Source organism: Pteropus medius, unplaced genomic scaffold, assembly GCF_902729225.1.
Source record: "Pteropus medius unplaced genomic scaffold, Ma_sr-lr_union100, whole genome shotgun sequence".
Lineage (NCBI taxonomy): Eukaryota > Metazoa > Chordata > Mammalia > Chiroptera > Pteropodidae > Pteropus > Pteropus medius.
In genome coordinates, this window is record NW_024355206.1 from 6316309 (window position 1) to 6333738 (window position 17430).

Consider the following 17430-nt stretch of genomic DNA (forward strand, 5'->3'; position numbering starts at 1 on the left):
AGCGAGCCCGTCTGGATCCAGGTGCGAGCCCCCAAGGCCGGGCGGCTCCTCAGGGTGGCTGCCGTGGGCGGGTGGGGAGGCGCGGTGCTCACGGCCACTCTGCCCGCCCCACCCCCAGCTGCTGTTCCAGGAGAGCAACCCCGGGGTGCGCTACGAGTACACCATCCACCGGGAGGCGGACGGCCCCGGCCTGGGCCCGCCGCCCGAGTTCTCCTGGCTGCACGGGCCCTGGAGCAAGTGCACGGTCACCTGTGGCACAGGTGCGGGGCCCGAGCCTCTGGGCAGGGACGCCCGCCTCAGTCTCCAGCTCACCACCGCTCGTTCACGGGGCCACCATGAGCCCGGAATTTCCCCATCTGTAAAGGGGGGCTAGCGACAGTCCATCCCGTAGGTCCCCCGAGAGCAAATGCGGTGAGACAGGCACAGAGCCCGGCCGTGGGCGGATCTGCACGCGCGCAGCCACTGGCACGTGTGGACATCTTGCCAGGTGCCAGTCACAGGCTGAGCCTGCACAGCTGTGACCGCATGTCACCCTCACGCCTGGGCTTCCAGGCAGCTGTTATTGTCACTTCCACGTACAGACGAGGGTTAGAAAGGCCAAGTGAGCTGCCCGAGGCCTCCCAGCCAGGAGGCCCCATCCTGCAGGACCTGCACACTGTTCCTCACCGGGGTGCGGGGGTGGCCCTGTCTGGGCGCCGGGTGGCTGGGCAGGGGTCTTGGGTGCCCGGGCCTGGCTGAGCCCTGTGGCTCCGCAGGCATGCAGAGGCGGAGCGTGTACTGCGCTGAGCGGCAGCTTGGGCCTGTGGACGAGGGACACTGTGACCCCCTGAGCCGGCCTGATGACCGCCAGAGGAAGTGCAGTGAGGAGCCCTGCCCCGCCCGGTGAGCCGGCCCTGAGCCCTGGCCCCCGCTGCAGGCCCCACCAGGGACCGCCGTGGGGAGCAGAGAGAACGGGCTGAGGCCCCAGGCCCTGCCGGCCCCCAGCCCCAGCCTCGGAGGACCGGGTCCCCGTGTGGGCTCAGGCCTCGGGTCTTGCCCAGGTCCCCTTGGGGTGAGGGCGGCAGGAACGAGGGAGGCTGTGCCCTGTCCCTGAGCTTTAAGCTCTGGGGACACGTCCTCTGGGCTTAGACCTGACTGCCTAATCGCTGAGTGCCTGGGGGTCGAGCCAGCCCCGCGCTGACGCCACCGCTGCCCCGCAGGTGGTGGGCAGGGGAGTGGCAGCTGTGCTCCAGCTCCTGCGGGCCAGGGGGCCTCTCCCGCCGGGCCGTGCTCTGTGTCCGAAGCGTGGGGCTGGACGAGCAGAGTGCCCTGGAGCCCCCTGCCTGCGCACACCTGCCCCGGCCCCCTGCCGAAACCCCTTGCAACCGCAACGTGACCTGTCCAGCCACCTGGGCCGTGGGGAACTGGTCTCAGGTGAGCGTCAGGTGGGGGGACCCGGGGGGGCCGGTCTCCCAGCTCCACTGTTGGTCTTGGGCTGTCCCCTGGTGGGAGGGGGCTGGGACTTTCCAGGTCCAGCCTGTCCCAAACCTCGGCACTGGGATGCCCTGGCATGCCACAGCCACGAGCCGCGGCCTCGAGCTCGGTGGGGTCAGAGGAGGCTGGCCACTCTGACGTGGAGCAGGGGCAGGGTACTCCGCTGTCCCAGCTTCTGGCCTGAGCTCCTCATCCTGGCCTCCCCTGCAGTGCTCGGTGACGTGTGGGCCGGGCACGCAGCACCGAAGTGTCCTCTGTATGAACGACACCAGTGTCCCCTGCGACGAGGCCCAGCGGCCAGCAGGCGAGGCTACCTGCCCTCGGCCGCCCTGCCCACGGGCCCTGGGTGAGCTCGACCCTGAAGGCTCGGGCAGCGGCTCCTTCAGCCACGAGCTCTACAACGAAGTGGACTTCGTTCCCCGCCACCTGGCCCCCCGCCCCGTGCGCCCATCACCCCCCGGGCCGGCCGGTGACGGCAATGCCATCGAGGGGGCGGTGCCCGAGCCGGAGCCCATGTTCGTCGACGACTTCTATTACGACTACAACTTCATCACCTTCCACGAGGACCTGTCCTACGGGCCCTTCGAGGAGCCCAGCTCAGACCTGGGGGCCACAGGGGACTGGACGCCCCCACCCCCGAGCAGCCCTGCCGAGCCCCCCGTGGGCACCCCTGAGCCTGCCCCGGAGCCTCCTGGGGCTGATGGGGAGCGAGCACCGAGAGATCGGTCCCCCACCTCTTGGCCTGACCAGGCCGGCCACTCCCTGCCCCCACCTTCAGAGCAGACTCTGGGGAACCTGTTGGTCACTCGGTCCGAGGACACCCCCATGGGGGCCCCAGACCTTGGGCTCCCCGGCCTGCCCTGGACCCCTGCTTCAGCTGGTGGCACAGAGACGACTTCTGCTCTCGAGGACCAGGACGAGTCTCTGACGGGGGTGTCCGGCCCAAGCCCCCCACTCCCTCCTCGGTGGGAGAGGACCAACGAGGTCTCCGAGGACAACGAGGGGGCCCCCTACCTGCCCCCGAGCTCCACAGTGTCCCCTCTGTCCTCCACGAGCACCGTCCACTCCTCTCCTGGTCCTGACTCGGCCCAGTTGTGGACACGCGTGACCGGGACCTGGGAACCGGCTCTGGATGGGGGCCTGGGGCCTGTGGCCCGTGAGCTGTGGCCCACCGTGGGGGGGTCCCCTCCCACTGCCCGTCCCACCGCTTCTCTGCCGGAGGCCCGGGACGGGGACGGTCCCCTGGAGCAAGGGACGCCTGCCCTCCCGGCCCCAGGACTGGCTCTGCTGGAGCCACAGACCCCGGCAGTAACAGGGAGCTTCCTTCTGATGACCCCCACCGGCCTAAGGCACACGCCTGGGGTGACCGCCCTGAGCCCAGCGCCCTCGGGCCGAGCAGAGTCCCCTAGCCCTCAGGCGCCCCTGAGCTCGGTTCTGTTGTCTGCAACAGCTGGGGACAGTCCAGCCAACAGCAGTGGAGCCCCTGATACCCAGATTCCAGACCCCGGCCTGGCCGAGGAGGGGTCCCCCAAGGACCTGCCCCCAGCCAGTAATGCCACCTGGGAAGTGGGACGCTGGAGCGAGGCAAGTGATGCCAGGGCCAGGGCGAGCGGGGCGGATAGGACCCCGCGGCCTCCGTTTCCCACCTGTGCCGTGGGGGTGGGGTGGGAGTGCCCATCTCTCTGTGTCCCACGAGTCCCCCGGGGCCGCCGGGAAGGCAGGGCGGGCACGGATGAGGGGCAGTGGGAGGAGGGTCCCTCTCACTCTAGTTTGCACGCCTCCAGGGACAGGGAGCTGTCCCCACACAGCTGTGACAGGGGCAGCCGCCTCCCATGGCCCCAGCCCCTCAGTGCCCAGCACGGTCCCAAGCTCACCTGGCCCAGCCCTCCGGGCTGCACCTGCTCTGTCAGGGCCCACAGGGGTCTGAGCAGCATGGAATGATACGTCCCCACTCCAGGACACCCGCTTGTCACTGCAGAAGCGAGTGCCTTCTGTTCGGATCCCTAGTCTTGGGGTGGGGGGGACACGCTGAGGCCCAGCAAGCAACCAGACGCCCCTCCCAGGTGCCCCTGGGTCCCAGCGAGCACAGGGGGACGTCTCGTCCTCGCCGTCTCCCGCAAGGCTGGGGATCGCTGCCCCGGGGGGTGGTCCGCTGGCTGCCGGGGCTGGAGGCGCCCCCGCACCCCGCTCACGCCTCCACCCCCACAGTGCTCCACCACCTGTGGCCTGGGCGCCGTCTGGAGGCCCGTGCGCTGCAGCTCCGGCCGGGAGGACGACTGTGCACCCGCTGGCCGGCCCCAGCCCGCCCGCCGCTGCCACCTGCGGCCCTGTGCCACCTGGCACGCGGGCAACTGGAGCAAGGTGTGTGAGCCCCGCGGGGGAGGGGCTCGCGTGCGGCGGCGCCCGGCCTGACTCTGCGTCTTCCCCGGTGACCTGCCCCTCTGCCTTTCTCCCTGTCCCATCCCGCCAGCCCCGGCCTGTCCCTGGGGTTTTTGGGGACGTGCCACAACTGGGGGCGGCCCCCACATGGTGGTTTGTCCGCACACGTGTCCCTCGGCCCCCAGTGCTCCCGCAGCTGTGGCGGAGGCTCCTCTGTGCGGGACGTGCAGTGTGTGGACAGGGACCTCCGGCCGCTCCGGCCCTTCCACTGCCAGGCCGGGCCCGCACCGCCACCCGCCCGCCAGCCCTGCGGGGCCCAGCCGTGCCTCAGCTGGTACACCTCCTCCTGGAGGGAGGTGAGGCCTGGGGCTCCGAGGTGGGGGGGGGGCGGTGGCTGGGGCCCTCGCCAGGCCCTGACCCCTCTCCATGCCCGTCGCGCCCCCAGTGCTCCGAGGCCTGTGGCGGGGGGCAGCAGCAGCGCCTGGTGACCTGCCCGGAGCCGGGCCTCTGCGAGGAGGCGCTCAGACCCAACAGCACGCGGCCCTGTAACACACAGCCGTGCACGCAGTGGGCAGTGGGGCCCTGGGGCCAGGTGAGCTGGTGGCCACGCTCCGAGGGGCACGGAGAGCCGTGTGGTCGCTGCGCACAGTGCCGGCCAGACGGGCTCCCGCTGGGAGACGTGGACTAAGGAGCGGGCGTGAGCTGCGCTGGCCTGTTCCAGAGGGGACGGCACAGCGGAGACCTGAAGAGTCGGGGGCGGGGTCCTGGGGGACAGCGGTGCCAAGTCCTAGGCGTGTGACGAATGGGGGTGTCCAGGGAACCGCCTAAGGCCCCAGCGGGCCAGCGAGGACTCGAGTGGGCAGGTTTGTCTGGAGCTCGGAGGTCCGGCAATCTTGGTCCTTGTCCCCCTGGCTGCCGAGTGACCCTAGGCCGCTGACTTTGCTTGCCAGATGCTTCCTCGTCTGCAAACGGGGTTGTGAGGGTTCAGTGAACCACAGTGAGGCACTGAGCACAGGGCCTGCCACTAAGTTGCCACAGATTACTGTGTTTAGGGCTTCTGAAAACCATCAGACCCCAACTGGGAAGAACAAAGCCCGACTCCAGGTGCTGGCCCCTCAGGCTTGTCCCCTCTCCCTGCAGGAGGAGGCAGGAGGCTTGAGGGATGGGCTGGGAGCAGGGAGTGGGTGTCAGGCCCTGGGGTGCCTGGCCCCCCAGCACGAGACAGAGGCATTCACCCTACCCCGGCCCTCCTCCCGCAGTGCTCAGCCCCCTGTGGTGGCGGCGTCCAGCGGCGTCTGGTCAGGTGTGTCAACACCCACACGGGGCTGCCCGAGGAGGACGGTGAGCAGTGCAGCCACGAGGCCTGGCCTGAGAACTCCCGGCCATGCGGCACCCAGGACTGCGAGCTTACCGAGCCCCCCCGTAAGTGCCCCGCCCCACACAGCACCGGGGAGATGGGGGATCCCCAAACTGTCGCCCTACAGCACTGCTGACCACAAGGCACCACACAGAAGCTGGGGCCGTGCGGGACTGGACCGGGGCAGTCCAGTCCAGGCGCAGCCTTTAGCTCAGGGGAGGGCTCAGGGCAGTAGCCTCAGCCCCCAAGCTGCTGTGTGGCCTCGGGCAAGCTCTTCCCTTCTGCGTCTCAGAGAGAGGCCAGGGACGTCCCTGAGCCTGCACGCGGGCCTGTGGGGCCCCCAACCCAGCTCTGGCCAGAGGAGGGCTGCTGGAGTGACCAATGTTGCCCTCCCAGCAGCTGGTGGCTTCTGGGCCAGCTGGGTCCTCCTGGAGCAAGGGCCAGAGCCGGAGGCGGCTCTGGACACACGTGCATTCACGCGCCCTTCCTGGTGCCCAGCACAGGAAACCATCCCCGGTGTCCACCTGGGCTTCCGCCACCCGCTGTGCGGCCCTGGGCTCCACCTGCTCGTGCACCAGGGCTGACAGCAACACCCCGGTGGGAGCCCCTGTGAGGGCTCGGGGGGAAGGGCCCAGAGACGCCCAGGGAAGGAAGACAGGCTCCCTTCCTCACGAGGTCTGAACCTAGCCGGGGTGGTCAAGTGGCTGAGCCACGAGCTCCGAGTTCAAGGCTGGAGCCAGCCAGGGGGTGACGTGGACGCTGAGCCCCCGGAGCCCCCAGGATGTTTTGATGGTCCGTGGGGCCGGACATCTGGCAGTCTGGGAAACTCCAGGGTGTGAGGTCACCACGGCGAGGCAGCTGATGGCACAGCCACATCCGCCTGCCTGTGGAGGGTGTATCCACGAAGGAGGGGACCAGACCTCCCCCTGAGGTTCGGAGCTTGCCTGAGATCACAGGGGAGGCAGACACACATCTGCAGCTGTGTAGCTGGGAGCTGCTGCCCGCAGCCTGGGTGGAAAAGCTGTCTGCTGCCTCGTGCCCTCCCCTGTAGCCGGGGCCACGTCCAGGCCCGGGGCCGACCGCCGCCGTCCTGCTCCCCCGGGACGTCCGCTGGAGCCAGCAGGGCCCGGGGCAGCAGCTGAGGGCCGTCACCGGCAGTGGGGGCAGGATCGGGGTGGGAAGCATGGCGCTTCCCAAAATAGCTGCAGCCAGCACAGGGAGGGAGGGCGGCCAAGCCTCAGCCCCAAACGATCCCCCCAGGCTGCGTGCGGGACCGCCTGCCCTTCGGCTTCTGTGAGACGCTGCGCCTGCTCGGCCGCTGCCAGCTGCCCACCGTCCGCACCCAGTGCTGCCGCTCGTGCCCCCCGCCCGGCCGCGCCGCCCCCTCCCGGGGCCACCAGAGGGCCTCCCGCCGCTGACCCCCAGCCGGGTGCATGGACAGACAGACTGACCACCGACAGCCGCACAGACCTCAGTGTCCACCACCCCCTCGTGCCCTCATGGTGCTACCCCGGCCCCGCCGCAGCGGGCTGGGGTCCCCCATCCCCCTAAAAGGTATTTTTTTATTCTAACAGTTTGTGTGACACGTTACGATTATTCATAAATGATCATCTACCCCCCACAGCCTGGCTTCCTCCTGGATGGGGGGCTCCAGGTCTGCAACGGCCCCATCTTCCGTCCAGGGGAGGGGAGAGGACCGGAGACTGGGGAGCCTGAGTGTACGGGGCTTCCTGGAGGAGGTGGGTGCCGCGCCTCCGAGGGTTGGATAACGGGGGGCAGGGTGCAGCGTGGCGAAGGCCCAGGGGTGTCGGTCCCTGCTCAGGCCCCCTAGCCCCTCCTGGTCTCCTCCAAAGCCCTCGGACCTGTGTCTCACAGAAATGCCCCCGACCAGCGAGGCCCATCTCGTCCCCGGCAGGGACTGACCCTCTGGAGCGGTGGTGGTGGGGTCTGGGAACCCCACGGGCAGGTCCCAGGCGCGTTGACTGGGGTGATGGGGGAGGAGCCACGGCCTTGCTACCCCTGTCCCTCCATGCTCAGGGGAGGGGCTGGGCTGGCCGCGGGTCTGACCCCGCGTTCACCACCCCCCTAGGTGCCAGGCCTCAGCTATACTGGCCCTTGCCCCCGACAGCCCCTTCCAGCCAAACCACTGCCACGGAGCCAGACGGCGTGCACGGCAGAGAGCATGCGGGCCGGAGGGCTCTGAAGTGGCCTGGGCCTGGGGGGCTGGGGGCTGGAAGGGGCTCACACCGTCCTCCCAGGCACAGCCCCTCCACCAGGACGTGGCCTGCGCAGGAGCCAGCCTTCACCTTTGCCCAGGAGCCTTGAAGTTGACCCTTTTAAATCCTGATCACAAGCTCTACTCCTGGGAGGTGTCCCCCTCCCCACGGTGTTGCCAAGGGCCGGCCCCCCTGCACACCTTTAGGGCACCGCCCTGGGCCCCGCGGCCCTGCGTGGGTGTGTGCTGGGCCCAGGGGGACACTGAAAACTGCCCCGTGGGAGCCGGGACCGGGCGCGTCGGCAGTGTCCGGCCCAGGACGGCTCCCGTGTTGAGAGGGGGAGGCAGTGGCAGCCCAGCTGCCCCCTCGTCACCTGTCCCCCCACTTCAGATGGGAGGCCCAAGGCTCCGAGGGAGGGGTGACCGGCCAAGGGCCCGGGCCCTGTCCGCACAGGCCAGGCAGGCAGGCGGCGCTGAGCAGACCCCGCGGTGGCCGGGGCAGAGGGCAGTCTCCACGGTCTCGGGAAAGCGGGTCCCTGAGCAGCCTGCACAGTGGTGAGGCTGAGCAGCACTATGCCCGCCCAGGGTGGAGGGCCGTCAGGCCCACTTCCAGTCTGTCTGCGGACACCTGGCCGGCCCCAGGAGGCCCTGGGGACCACGCTCTGAGGAAAGGACTCCACGGCTGTCCCCAGCCCTCGTGAAGGATGGGGAGCACGGCCTCATGTAGGGCTCCCAGCCCCAGCGCTGCCACTGCTGCTGTGCTGGGTGACCTCGGGAGCCCCCGGCCCACTGCGCCCCGCCCCAGGAGGAGACAGGCTTGCCAGGTCTTCGTCGGCTCGGAGTGTCAGGAACCCTCCCGGGAGCCCCGCCCACGCACCGTGGAAGGGTGTTTCGTCTTAGTCACTCTGTTTTTCCAGTGATGGGGGTGTCCCCAGTGGCAGCTGGGCCTGAGCTGTCATCCCAAGCGGGAGGCAAACAACCCGTGACTCAGGCAGGGCATGTCACTGCTGGTGGGGGGGGGTGTCCACCCCCCGGGGCCGGAGGCTGCTCTAGCTCCGGCCCGAGGCTCCCCCTTTCGGTGCCCCCGGCCCACACCTGCAGCTGGGCCATGGCTTAGGGCCTCCCAGGGCTGCCCCTGCTGACCAAGGCATCCTGTCCCACCCGCCCCAGAGCAAACCCAGAAACACCCAAGCCCGCAGGTCGGACAGGTTCTGTAGCCCTGCCCCTTCCATGCCCTTGGGGCTGAGCCCCCCGCCAGTGACTGTAACTGCATTTTATGTCAGAACATTATACAAATTAGTTTATTTCACCTTCTAATATGACGATTCCAAAATTTACCTTGAAAGTAAGCACGGAAGCCGCTGTGACATAAAAGGCAAGACTCACTTGGCAGCACCCCGAGCCCTCCAGGGCCGGAACCCAGCCCCCCGCTGGCAAAGACGGCCCCCAGCAGGCCCGGATGCCCAGACACGCACAGGAAGACAACCCCGCACACGTGCAGGGGAGGGAATTGTGCAATAATACAAACATTCAGTTAAAAAAAGAAAACGGAATGGCTATTCACCTAGGATTCTTCTTACACTGATAAACTGCAGTTGACACAGAATTGTCCCTAGCGAGCAGTCTCAGCTGCGGCCGGGACGGCTGTCGGCATGACGACAAGGAGCACCGGATGCCACCTGGGGCGAGGAGGGGGCCGTGCATAAGCCAAGGTCTGAGATGGTCAAGGCCAGGGGTCGGAGGTGGCCCCAAGTGGAGAGCGATCTGTGAGGTCTGGGTTCACATAAACACATACGAGGAAGCCACGCACACAGAACTCGTTATAGAAAATAGAGGTACGTGATCTAGAAAAACCTTGATAAAAATAGCCTATAAAAATATAGATTATAGTAAAATATACAAAAATATTAACATGTTCACCACATAAACAAACTCCCGCCGACACAGCGCTGGCTATTCCTGTGTGAGGTGGGGGCTCCCCGTGGCCGTGGCCGGTGCACTTGGGCCGGCTGGCCGGAGGCTGCGCAGCCTAGGTGTCGGCTGGACGAGTGGGCTGGACCCTCCAGTTCCCCAGGAGCTGGCCCCATGGCGTCCCCCGTCTGGAGTCAGACCAGCACCGCTGCTCCAGCTCTCTGTCCGGGGGAGCAGGACGGTGGCGGTCGGCCCCGGGCCCGGACGTCCCCCGGCTGCAGGCCACTGTTCCCAGGCCACCTCTCAACCAGCTTTGCTCTCACGCCTACTGCTCAGCCTGCAGCCACTTGGAAGGGCAGAAACCTCATGCTCCAGCCACACGCAGGCACCGGGCGCTTTGGGGACATGTCTTCAGGGCAAAAAAGATAGAATAAGCCTGTTCCTAAAGTCTGCGTTTTAGCCTCAGAACAGGCAGTTGCAGGGAAAATCACCTTGGAAACTGGAGTCTAGAGCGATGCGTGGAGCCCGATCCCATTCCCACTGCACCCCGGCTGACAGCCGCTCGGGAGATGGGGGCGTCCTCCAGCATCCCCAGCGGGGACCTCCAAACCCAGTGAGGCTCCCCGTGGACCCCACTCGGTCAAGCTCCTGAAGGAAGAGCCGAGAGCTCCAGCCACTGCCCCCAAAGCCAGCACGAGGAGAAGCATGTGTCTGACGCCCAGAGAGAGAGAAAGGCTTTTGGGGAAACATGGAGAGGGGCTCCCTCGACACAGTGAAAACCAGGTGAACCAACTCGGCCAAAGACAGCAGCTGAGCTCAGGCTGGTGCATTGACACGGCACCAGCCACGATGCTGCTCCAGGCTGACGGTCACAAACACAGAAACCACGCTTCCTGAAAAGGCACATCTTCGAGTGACACCGTGTCGGCTCTGAGTCTCAGAGTGTCACATATGTCAGCGAGCGATTACTTCCAATTTCTTCTAGGTAATGCAAAAACTCCATTCAGAACAGCTTCTTTCCCATTTGACTAACACTGCGCCAGAAAACACAGACATTCACACACCACTGACGGTCCGTGGAGTCGGCCAACCCGCCCTCCCCGTGGGAAGCCGTTTTCCTGGGCTCCAAGCGCCCGGAGGTCGCCAGGCAGCCTGGCCCCTGAGCAAGGCCGTGCCGCAGGGGGAAGGGGAGGGGGTGCTGGCGGCAGCGGGGAGGGCCCACGTTTGCACGGCTTGCCCAGGCTCTGGCCCCAAGAAAGGCACTTCCCAGCCCCGGCAACGGTGGCCCCGGCCAGGCAAAGGACACACTGGACGCACTGGCTGTGCCATGGACACCAGCCTCAGTTTCCGGCTGCCCAGTGTTCCCGGCCCTGTTAAAAAAGCCCAGAAGAGCTTCTCACGGACCCTCAGCCAGGCGGCTGGGGCCAGGCTGGCCCTGGGGCACGAGCCAGCTTCCCGGGAGCTGCATCCCCACCACGCGTGCAAGCGACTCCGACGCCCCGAGAGCCACGCGCAGATGAGCGTGGGGCGTCCCGAGGGGCCACCGGCCGCCAACGCCAGGGCGTGCGGTGAGTGTGGCGTCTCCTGGCAGGGGGCAGCCACTGCTGGGCGGCTGTTCCAGAAAGGGCGAGGCTGGGGGAGTCAACAGCCGTGGACACCCGCCTCCCCACACCACGGCAGCCGCTCGGGCCTGCGGGTGAGTGCGTGGCACCCGCTGTGCAGGGGGCGGCCGTGCGGTGCGGGCGCTTCTGAGGGAGACAGCGGCATGGCCGACGGACACGGTGAACGGGCTCTGGAGAGCCGCCGGGGAGCGCGGTGGGAACGCGTGATGGGCCCGAGGCCAAGCGCAGGGCAGGAGGGCCCCGCTCAGTGGGAAGGAGGACGCGCAGCGGGCGCCAGGCAGAGCCACGGGTGGCGCGTCCCGGGTGCAAAGGGCGCATCTCTGCGTGTCGCCCGCACTGTGCCTGGCTGTGGAGGCGAGAGGCTCGGCGGCGGCGCGTGGGGGCCGCTCAGGTGTCCTCCTCCTCGTCGCTGACCAGCTCGCCCTTGTCAGGGCTGCTGTCGCGCTCGCGCAGGAAGTCCTCCCGGATGGCCTCCAGCTCCGTCAGCTCCAGCCGGACCTTCTCCAGGTGGTAGGCGCGCCGGTTCCGGATCTGGCGCAGCGGGAACGGGTTCAGGTCCCCGAAGGAGATGGCGGTCAGCCTCCTGCTGGGACACAGGGCGAGGCTCAGCGGTGCGGGCAGATGCCCGGGCACCCGCTGGGGCCTGGCGTAAGTACGCCGCCCCGAGGCCAGCCATCCTCAGCAGAGGCGCCTGGGGCCGGCCCTGAGCAGCGGCCACGCACGCGCAGCTGAGCTGCTGCCCTCTCAGCCTCCAGGTCCTCAGTGGGGTGACCAGGGCAGGGGTCACCGGGGTGGCCACCCACGAACACCGGGACAGCGTCTGGCTGGGCCCCTGGCACCAGTGTGAGGCCGGCACAGGCACGTCAGGGAGACTGTCACGGATGGACCGGGGGGGTCGGGCAGACGCCTGCGCAAACCTCCTGGTGACCATCAGACCTGTCACCACGAGGGCCGAGACACAGTCCACGGAGAGTGTCACTACCCCCAGCCCAAGGCTCCGATCCACGATAAACACTTAAATCGTGGTCACTTCCCCAACCGCTGGCCAGCGATTCAACAAAAACATCTAACAACAGCCCACAGCCCGCTGGCCGTGCCTGTGCCCCTGATCAGCCACAGACGTCTCGGGAGGTGACAACGGAGGACGGACCCTGCTCCAGTGAGCCCCGCCCCATGCCCCATGCCCCATGCCCCAAGCCTTCACACGACACAAACCCCAGGAAAGGCTGCCACAAATCAGAAGCGGCCCAGGACCCATCTCTGTAGGGGACAAGCCCCCTGCTCCTGCTTCCTTCTGCGGCCCAGGCCACTCGGCCGTGAGGCACACCGAGTCAGAACTCACACCCTTCGGGGTCTCCCTCTGCTCACGGAGAACACCCCGTCCTTAGCTACGCCCGACTCCCACCAGAAGGCCCTCCCACAAGGCGGCCGAAGGTCTGAAAGGCGCCTGAAATGCCGAGCCCTCGGAGTATGCTCTGGACACGAGGGACACCGAGCAGGAGACGCCTGGACACAGCCAGCCTTGGCGAGGGCTGACCGGGTTCCGACGCCCGCTCGGCTCGGCTCGGCTGACGGGGCTGGCGAGCAGCTCTGGGGGGTGACGTGCTGACCGCGGACCAGGGCACACGACCTTCCGCTGTCAGTCACAGGCTCCCCACACCTGAACCTCAGGCGTCTATCCTGCGTCTGCTGCAGAAAACACTAAGTGATGTTCGGGTTTTTCACGGGCTCCTTCAGTTGGCTGCTGCTGACTGAGGCACAACAGGAAGTCACTCGCCGCCCCGCCCGGAGACGAGAGAGTGCCCCACGGTCAGCTAAGGGGCAAGACGCTGTGTGGCGTGCTGGAGGCTCCAGACGGCCTGACGCAGGGAAGGGTGGCTCCGTGTGACCTGACATCCTCTGGACCCGTGTGACTCAGAATTCCCGCCCTCTGTCTTGTTGTCGGTGTCCCTGGCAACAGCTGGGGACCAGAGGCGGGGCCGTCGTAACAGCCCAGCCCACCTCCTGGGGCCAGCCGGGCGGGCTCAGTGACGCACTTGGGCCCTTCTGGTCCACTGACCTTGACTTCCTGAAGCCACGTGCTGCGGACGCGGCATGCTCACCAGGGGGCGCTGCAGGTGCATGGCGAGGGCTGGCTGCGGTGGGCGGGGGCACCCCACTTCTGGAGACTGTGAGGGGCTGACCAGAGTGGGGGGTGGTACCAACATGCTCTCCTCACGCGCCAGCTGTTGTGGTGAAGCTCCCTTCGTCACCTGTCACCCGGACCCGCTGTGAGCCAGCGCACACCCTCCATCACCCGGGACACAGGCTGCCTCTCGCAGGCAGACGCTGTTCTCAGATGGCCTCTTGCACTTGGCAAAACTTATGTCGTGGTTGTTGACACAGCACTAAGCCCCAAAATATCCTAAAAATCCACTTCCCAAGGAAAAGACCCCCAAAACAGTGGTGACTTCCAGGAAGCCAGAGATGGCTTCGGCCAGCACCCATGCCAAAGTCACGTCCGTGGGGCCCATGGCCCGGCCCAGCAGAACCCCGGGTCTGTGTGGTCCTCAGCCCCGGCGCTCCAGCCCTCGACACTGGCGCCCTGCAGCCCCTCCTGGCTGACCGGGTGAGCTGAGCAGTCGGCTCCCAGGCCAGAAAGCCGGAGTCTCCCATTGTCCGGGATCGTATGGGTCATCAGGGCCCTCAGTCCCTGCTGCTGGGAACGGAAGCCTCTGGGGACACCCTGACCATGCCGCCACCTGCCCCCTGGACCCCAGGCCTCCAGCGGCCAGTCCTGCTCCACCTGCGACGCCCCTGAAGTGACCCGACTCTCAGGAAGAAGCGCCGAGTCCTGGGCAGAGCTACGGGGCCATGGCAGCCCAGCTCTGCTCCAGCCGACCTCGGTCCTCACCACAAGGACGGCAGCCTGGCCGCGCCGCGCCGCGCCACACCACAGCCCCTCGCAACCGGTGCCAGAGCTCCCTGGTCGCTGCCTGGACGAGGGCCTGCCATGTCGCTGGCGCCCGTGAATGCCTGTCACACATGCGCCTGCTGCCCTGGTCATTGTGACTTGGGCTTGCTGGACAAATGCACAAACCGTCTCTGCACTCAGCTCTTCCCTGGCCTCGGGAGACCCCCTGGAGGCCGCGTTCCTTCCTCGCCTGCTCACTGAGCCTGAGGGGGCAGGGAGTGGACGGTGGGGAACCCCCAGGACTCACCGCGCGTCAAGGATCGTGCGAGTGAAGTACCGGAGGTACTTGAATATGGACATCGAATCTTGCAATTTCAGGATCTCCTCTTCCTTGTACTTGAAAAGCGCCAGGGCGAAACGGAAAATGACCTGTGGGAAGGACAGGGGTCTGTGCTTAGAGAAGCGCCACGGCGGCTGGGGTGGACAGGCCTCCCGGGCCGGGGCAGCCGGCCGCGTGACCCGAGGCACGTCCCCACGGGTACAGTCAGGGCCCCATCTGACAGAAAAGTGGACTGTGGTGCTGTGCAACGCTCCAGCCACGACCAGAACGTCCTCGTGGGGAAGCGGCTTTGAGGGACCCTCCCACATCCAGCTCACGCTTCGCCAGGCAGGGACACAGAACCGGAAATCGTTTCCAGTAAAATCAAAACCAGCTCTTGGGAAGCCCCACCTCCAGGCAATTTTTATCTCGACTACTGAAACAAACAAGCGAGGGTCCGAATCACAGCCACCCAGGGAGCACCCACCTTTGGTCCCTCGTACAGGAAAGAGTCCCATATTTTGAAGAGGATGTCGCTGACGACGCTATCCACGAACACCACCAGGAACCAGTTGAAGGTGATGAGGGTGTAGTCCACTTTGTACTGCTCAAAGTGGGCGTGGAGCCGCGGCAGCTTCTCGCTCACCAGGTCTCTGAACACCCGCTGGTCCACCTGGACGGGCGGCGCAGGGGGCGGCGTCAGCGTCCGCCACGGGGCGGGCGGCGCACGGGAGGCCGGCGGCTCCGGGTGCGCGTGGGGCTCAGCTGGGAGCGAGCCGCTGGGCCCTGACCTCGCACGCTGCAGGTGCTCACCGAATGCCTGGGGCCGTCACCCTTCCACAGGCAGGGGACAGGCGCCCTTGGCCTGAAACCCGCTCCTGTGCCCCGAGTGCCCAGGGCTGGTGGCACTGAGCCTGCGGGGCCACCAGCCCTGCCCAGCCACACGTGAGCACGGCGTGTGCTGCTTCAAAGGGCCCCCAACCCGGCCCCTGGGCCAGAGCGGAAGTGAGATGTCACCACGTCCACCCAGCAGTCTCCCTGGGCTGGCTGGGGCAGTGAGGGTGGCGAAGCCCAGCGTCGGGCGGCCCGGCGTTAAGCTCGGCTCTTTCGCTCAGCAGCTGGGTGGCCTGGGTGGGCCAGGGCCACGTGCCCGGTCCCCCCGGAAGCCCCGCTGCTGCCCTGGGCAGCGTCAGCCTCGGTCACTAGTGACGGTGCCTGTCTCCGGCTGCCGTTTCTCGTCTCCACACTGAAATGACAGCTGCGTATCTGCACGTGCTTCCCGCCCGGCACTGGCCAGTGCTGGGACCAGAGACAACGGGGACCAGAGGCTGCCTTTAAGGGGATGTAAACTGGCAAGGGAGAGGGACAGCTGACCGCAAGACCGAGTGATGGCCACGTGATTCACCACACCTGCAGGGTCTGGGCTGAAGGTGCCTGACAGGCAGGGACCTGCGAGCTGGCCCTGAAGCGGGAGAGGCCCCGCACACGGCCCTCCTCCCGGCCAGGTGGCAGACGGTGCCTCGCTCGCGAGCTGCCCGCGGCTTGGCGGAGGTGCAGGCGTGCAGCAGCCAGCCGGGGAACGCCGGCTCGGGCCTTGGTCCAGGCAGGAGGCGGCTTGACAGGGAACGCACAGCACCGTCCCCATTGTAGGACAGCCTACTGCAATGTCATCTTAGGAGGATGGTCAGCTGCAGCACACGGTCAGCCTACGGAGCATCATGGCCACTGATCGTGATGGTGGAAAAGTGTGTAATGACGTGGGAGCACGCACGTGCTGTAACGGGAACCAGCTGGGGCACAGCGTGCCCTTGGTCTGGACCCCTGAATGTATCGGGGTGGTGGGAAGGGGCAGGGAGTGGTTGTCCAGCGGCTGGGCAGATGACACTCACCTTCTTCTCTTTACTGAGCACCTATCACGTTCACGACGTGTGTGTGTCGGGGAGACAGTCTCCCTAGTGTTTGCGTCTACGTTTATGTGACAGCGTGATACACGTTTTATCTTAAATCCACGTATTTAAAATAGGCCTTTCGTTTTTGCCTATAATAATATTAATCATTTCGCGGAATTCTGACAGGGTTCTAAACATCATGTTAAACTCCTTTAACGAGTCATCTGAATTCAGCCTCGAACACTCTCCTGAGGGGGGTGTGACGTGCAAATTACAGATAAGGAAACTGAGGCACAGAGATGGTACGGCTTGCGGGAGGGCGGGCCTGGCTTCCGCTGACCATGGGGCCCTTGGCCCGGCCGCTTATGAATGGCAGATGCAACTTGAAAGTAAAACTCGGAGACCACTCCAGACCGTGAGGACAAAGGGACTTTACCCAGGGAGATGGTCACCCCAGTGACAAGAGCTGAGAGCCAAGTGGCTGATGGAGAGGTGGCCCGGGGCAGAGGCAGGGCAGGGGGCCACCCCCAGGCTAGAGCGGGGGGTCCCTCGGACGCCGTGCTGTGAAGGAGAGGCGTCCACTGCCGGGCACAGCCCACGAGGGAGAGCGGGAGAAACGCCTTCGCCTCCTCCCCGGCGTCCTCGTCTCCTGCTTGGGCCAACCCGGGGGCCGGGCGGGGGGGTGGGGGACCCTGTGAGCAGGAGGCCAGGCTGGCGCACGCCGGGCAGAAGATGCAGCGGGGCATGGGCACGGCGGCGGCCAGGACAGAGGCTCTCGGGCAGGACTTGGCTGGAGGAGAGACCCGAGCAGCGGTGGCCACGGTGGCCGCTGCGGGCTGCTTTATCGTCGCCGCGCCCAAGAGCCCCTCTGCCGGCCTGGGCATCGGCGCCCGGCCCGCACTCACCGGCTCACCGACAGCGGCCTGCCGCGGAGGCCGGAGGCCGCCCGCCTTGCGCACCTTCTTCCGGGCCGGGCGGGGCCGAAGCCCGCATGGGGCGCCCACCCCAGCCGCGCGCCCACGAGGCACCGCGGAGCCTCCGGCCCCGTACCTGGGATCCCAGCAGCGTCTTCGTGTAGTAGTCCCGGGGCATGAAGCCTTCCACGATGGCCACCAGGCACCAGAAGGCGTCCTCCTGTTCCAGGTACAGCAGGGCCACCGCCACCAGCCTAGGCACCGAGGGGGAACAGGTGAGCGCCAGCCCCGCGCCGTCCTCCCGAGGCCCCGACCGGTCTCCTGCGGGGGACGGGGGTGCCCCTCGCGGCCATGTCCCGCAGCACGGGAAGCACAGCCCCGTCTCTGCCCCCACCCCTTCCGCGGGCTTTGTTCAATGGCGATGGGACTGTTTCCCACGACTGAGCAGCCTCATTTTA

At 66.9% G+C, this 17430-nt stretch overlaps 2 protein-coding genes across 14 annotated transcripts in view; one reads left to right on the plus strand and one right to left on the minus strand.

Annotated features, from left to right (window-relative positions):
- Window positions 1-6832, plus strand: part of ADAMTS7 (ADAM metallopeptidase with thrombospondin type 1 motif 7) — a 26797-nt gene extending 19965 nt beyond the window's left edge. The window contains exons 15-24 of the mRNA XM_039858326.1: window positions 3-21; window positions 119-260; window positions 756-882; window positions 1200-1413; window positions 1684-3057; window positions 3682-3834; window positions 4038-4208; window positions 4298-4444; window positions 5112-5274; window positions 6470-6832. Coding sequence (XP_039714260.1) covers window positions 3-21; window positions 119-260; window positions 756-882; window positions 1200-1413; window positions 1684-3057; window positions 3682-3834; window positions 4038-4208; window positions 4298-4444; window positions 5112-5274; window positions 6470-6627 — 2668 coding nt within the window. The 3' untranslated portion in view covers window positions 6628-6832. The remainder of the gene's footprint in view (window positions 1-2; window positions 22-118; window positions 261-755; window positions 883-1199; window positions 1414-1683; window positions 3058-3681; window positions 3835-4037; window positions 4209-4297; window positions 4445-5111; window positions 5275-6469) is intronic.
- Window positions 6833-8696: 1864 nt separating this feature from the next.
- The window catches only part of TBC1D2B (TBC1 domain family member 2B), a 43283-nt gene continuing 34549 nt past the window's right edge, over window positions 8697-17430 (minus strand). For 12 of the 13 annotated variants that reach the window (XM_039858338.1, XM_039858340.1, XM_039858339.1 and 9 more), the window contains 4 exons: window positions 17109-17226; window positions 14657-14842; window positions 14158-14279; window positions 8697-11540 (listed from right to left, as the gene is read on the minus strand). In XM_039858338.1, the coding sequence (XP_039714272.1) occupies window positions 11345-11540; window positions 14158-14279; window positions 14657-14842; window positions 17109-17226 (622 nt within the window). In that variant the 3' untranslated portion in view covers window positions 8697-11344. The remainder of the gene's footprint in view (window positions 11541-14157; window positions 14280-14656; window positions 14843-17108; window positions 17227-17430) is intronic. The other variant, XM_039858351.1, reaches the window with a different exon arrangement.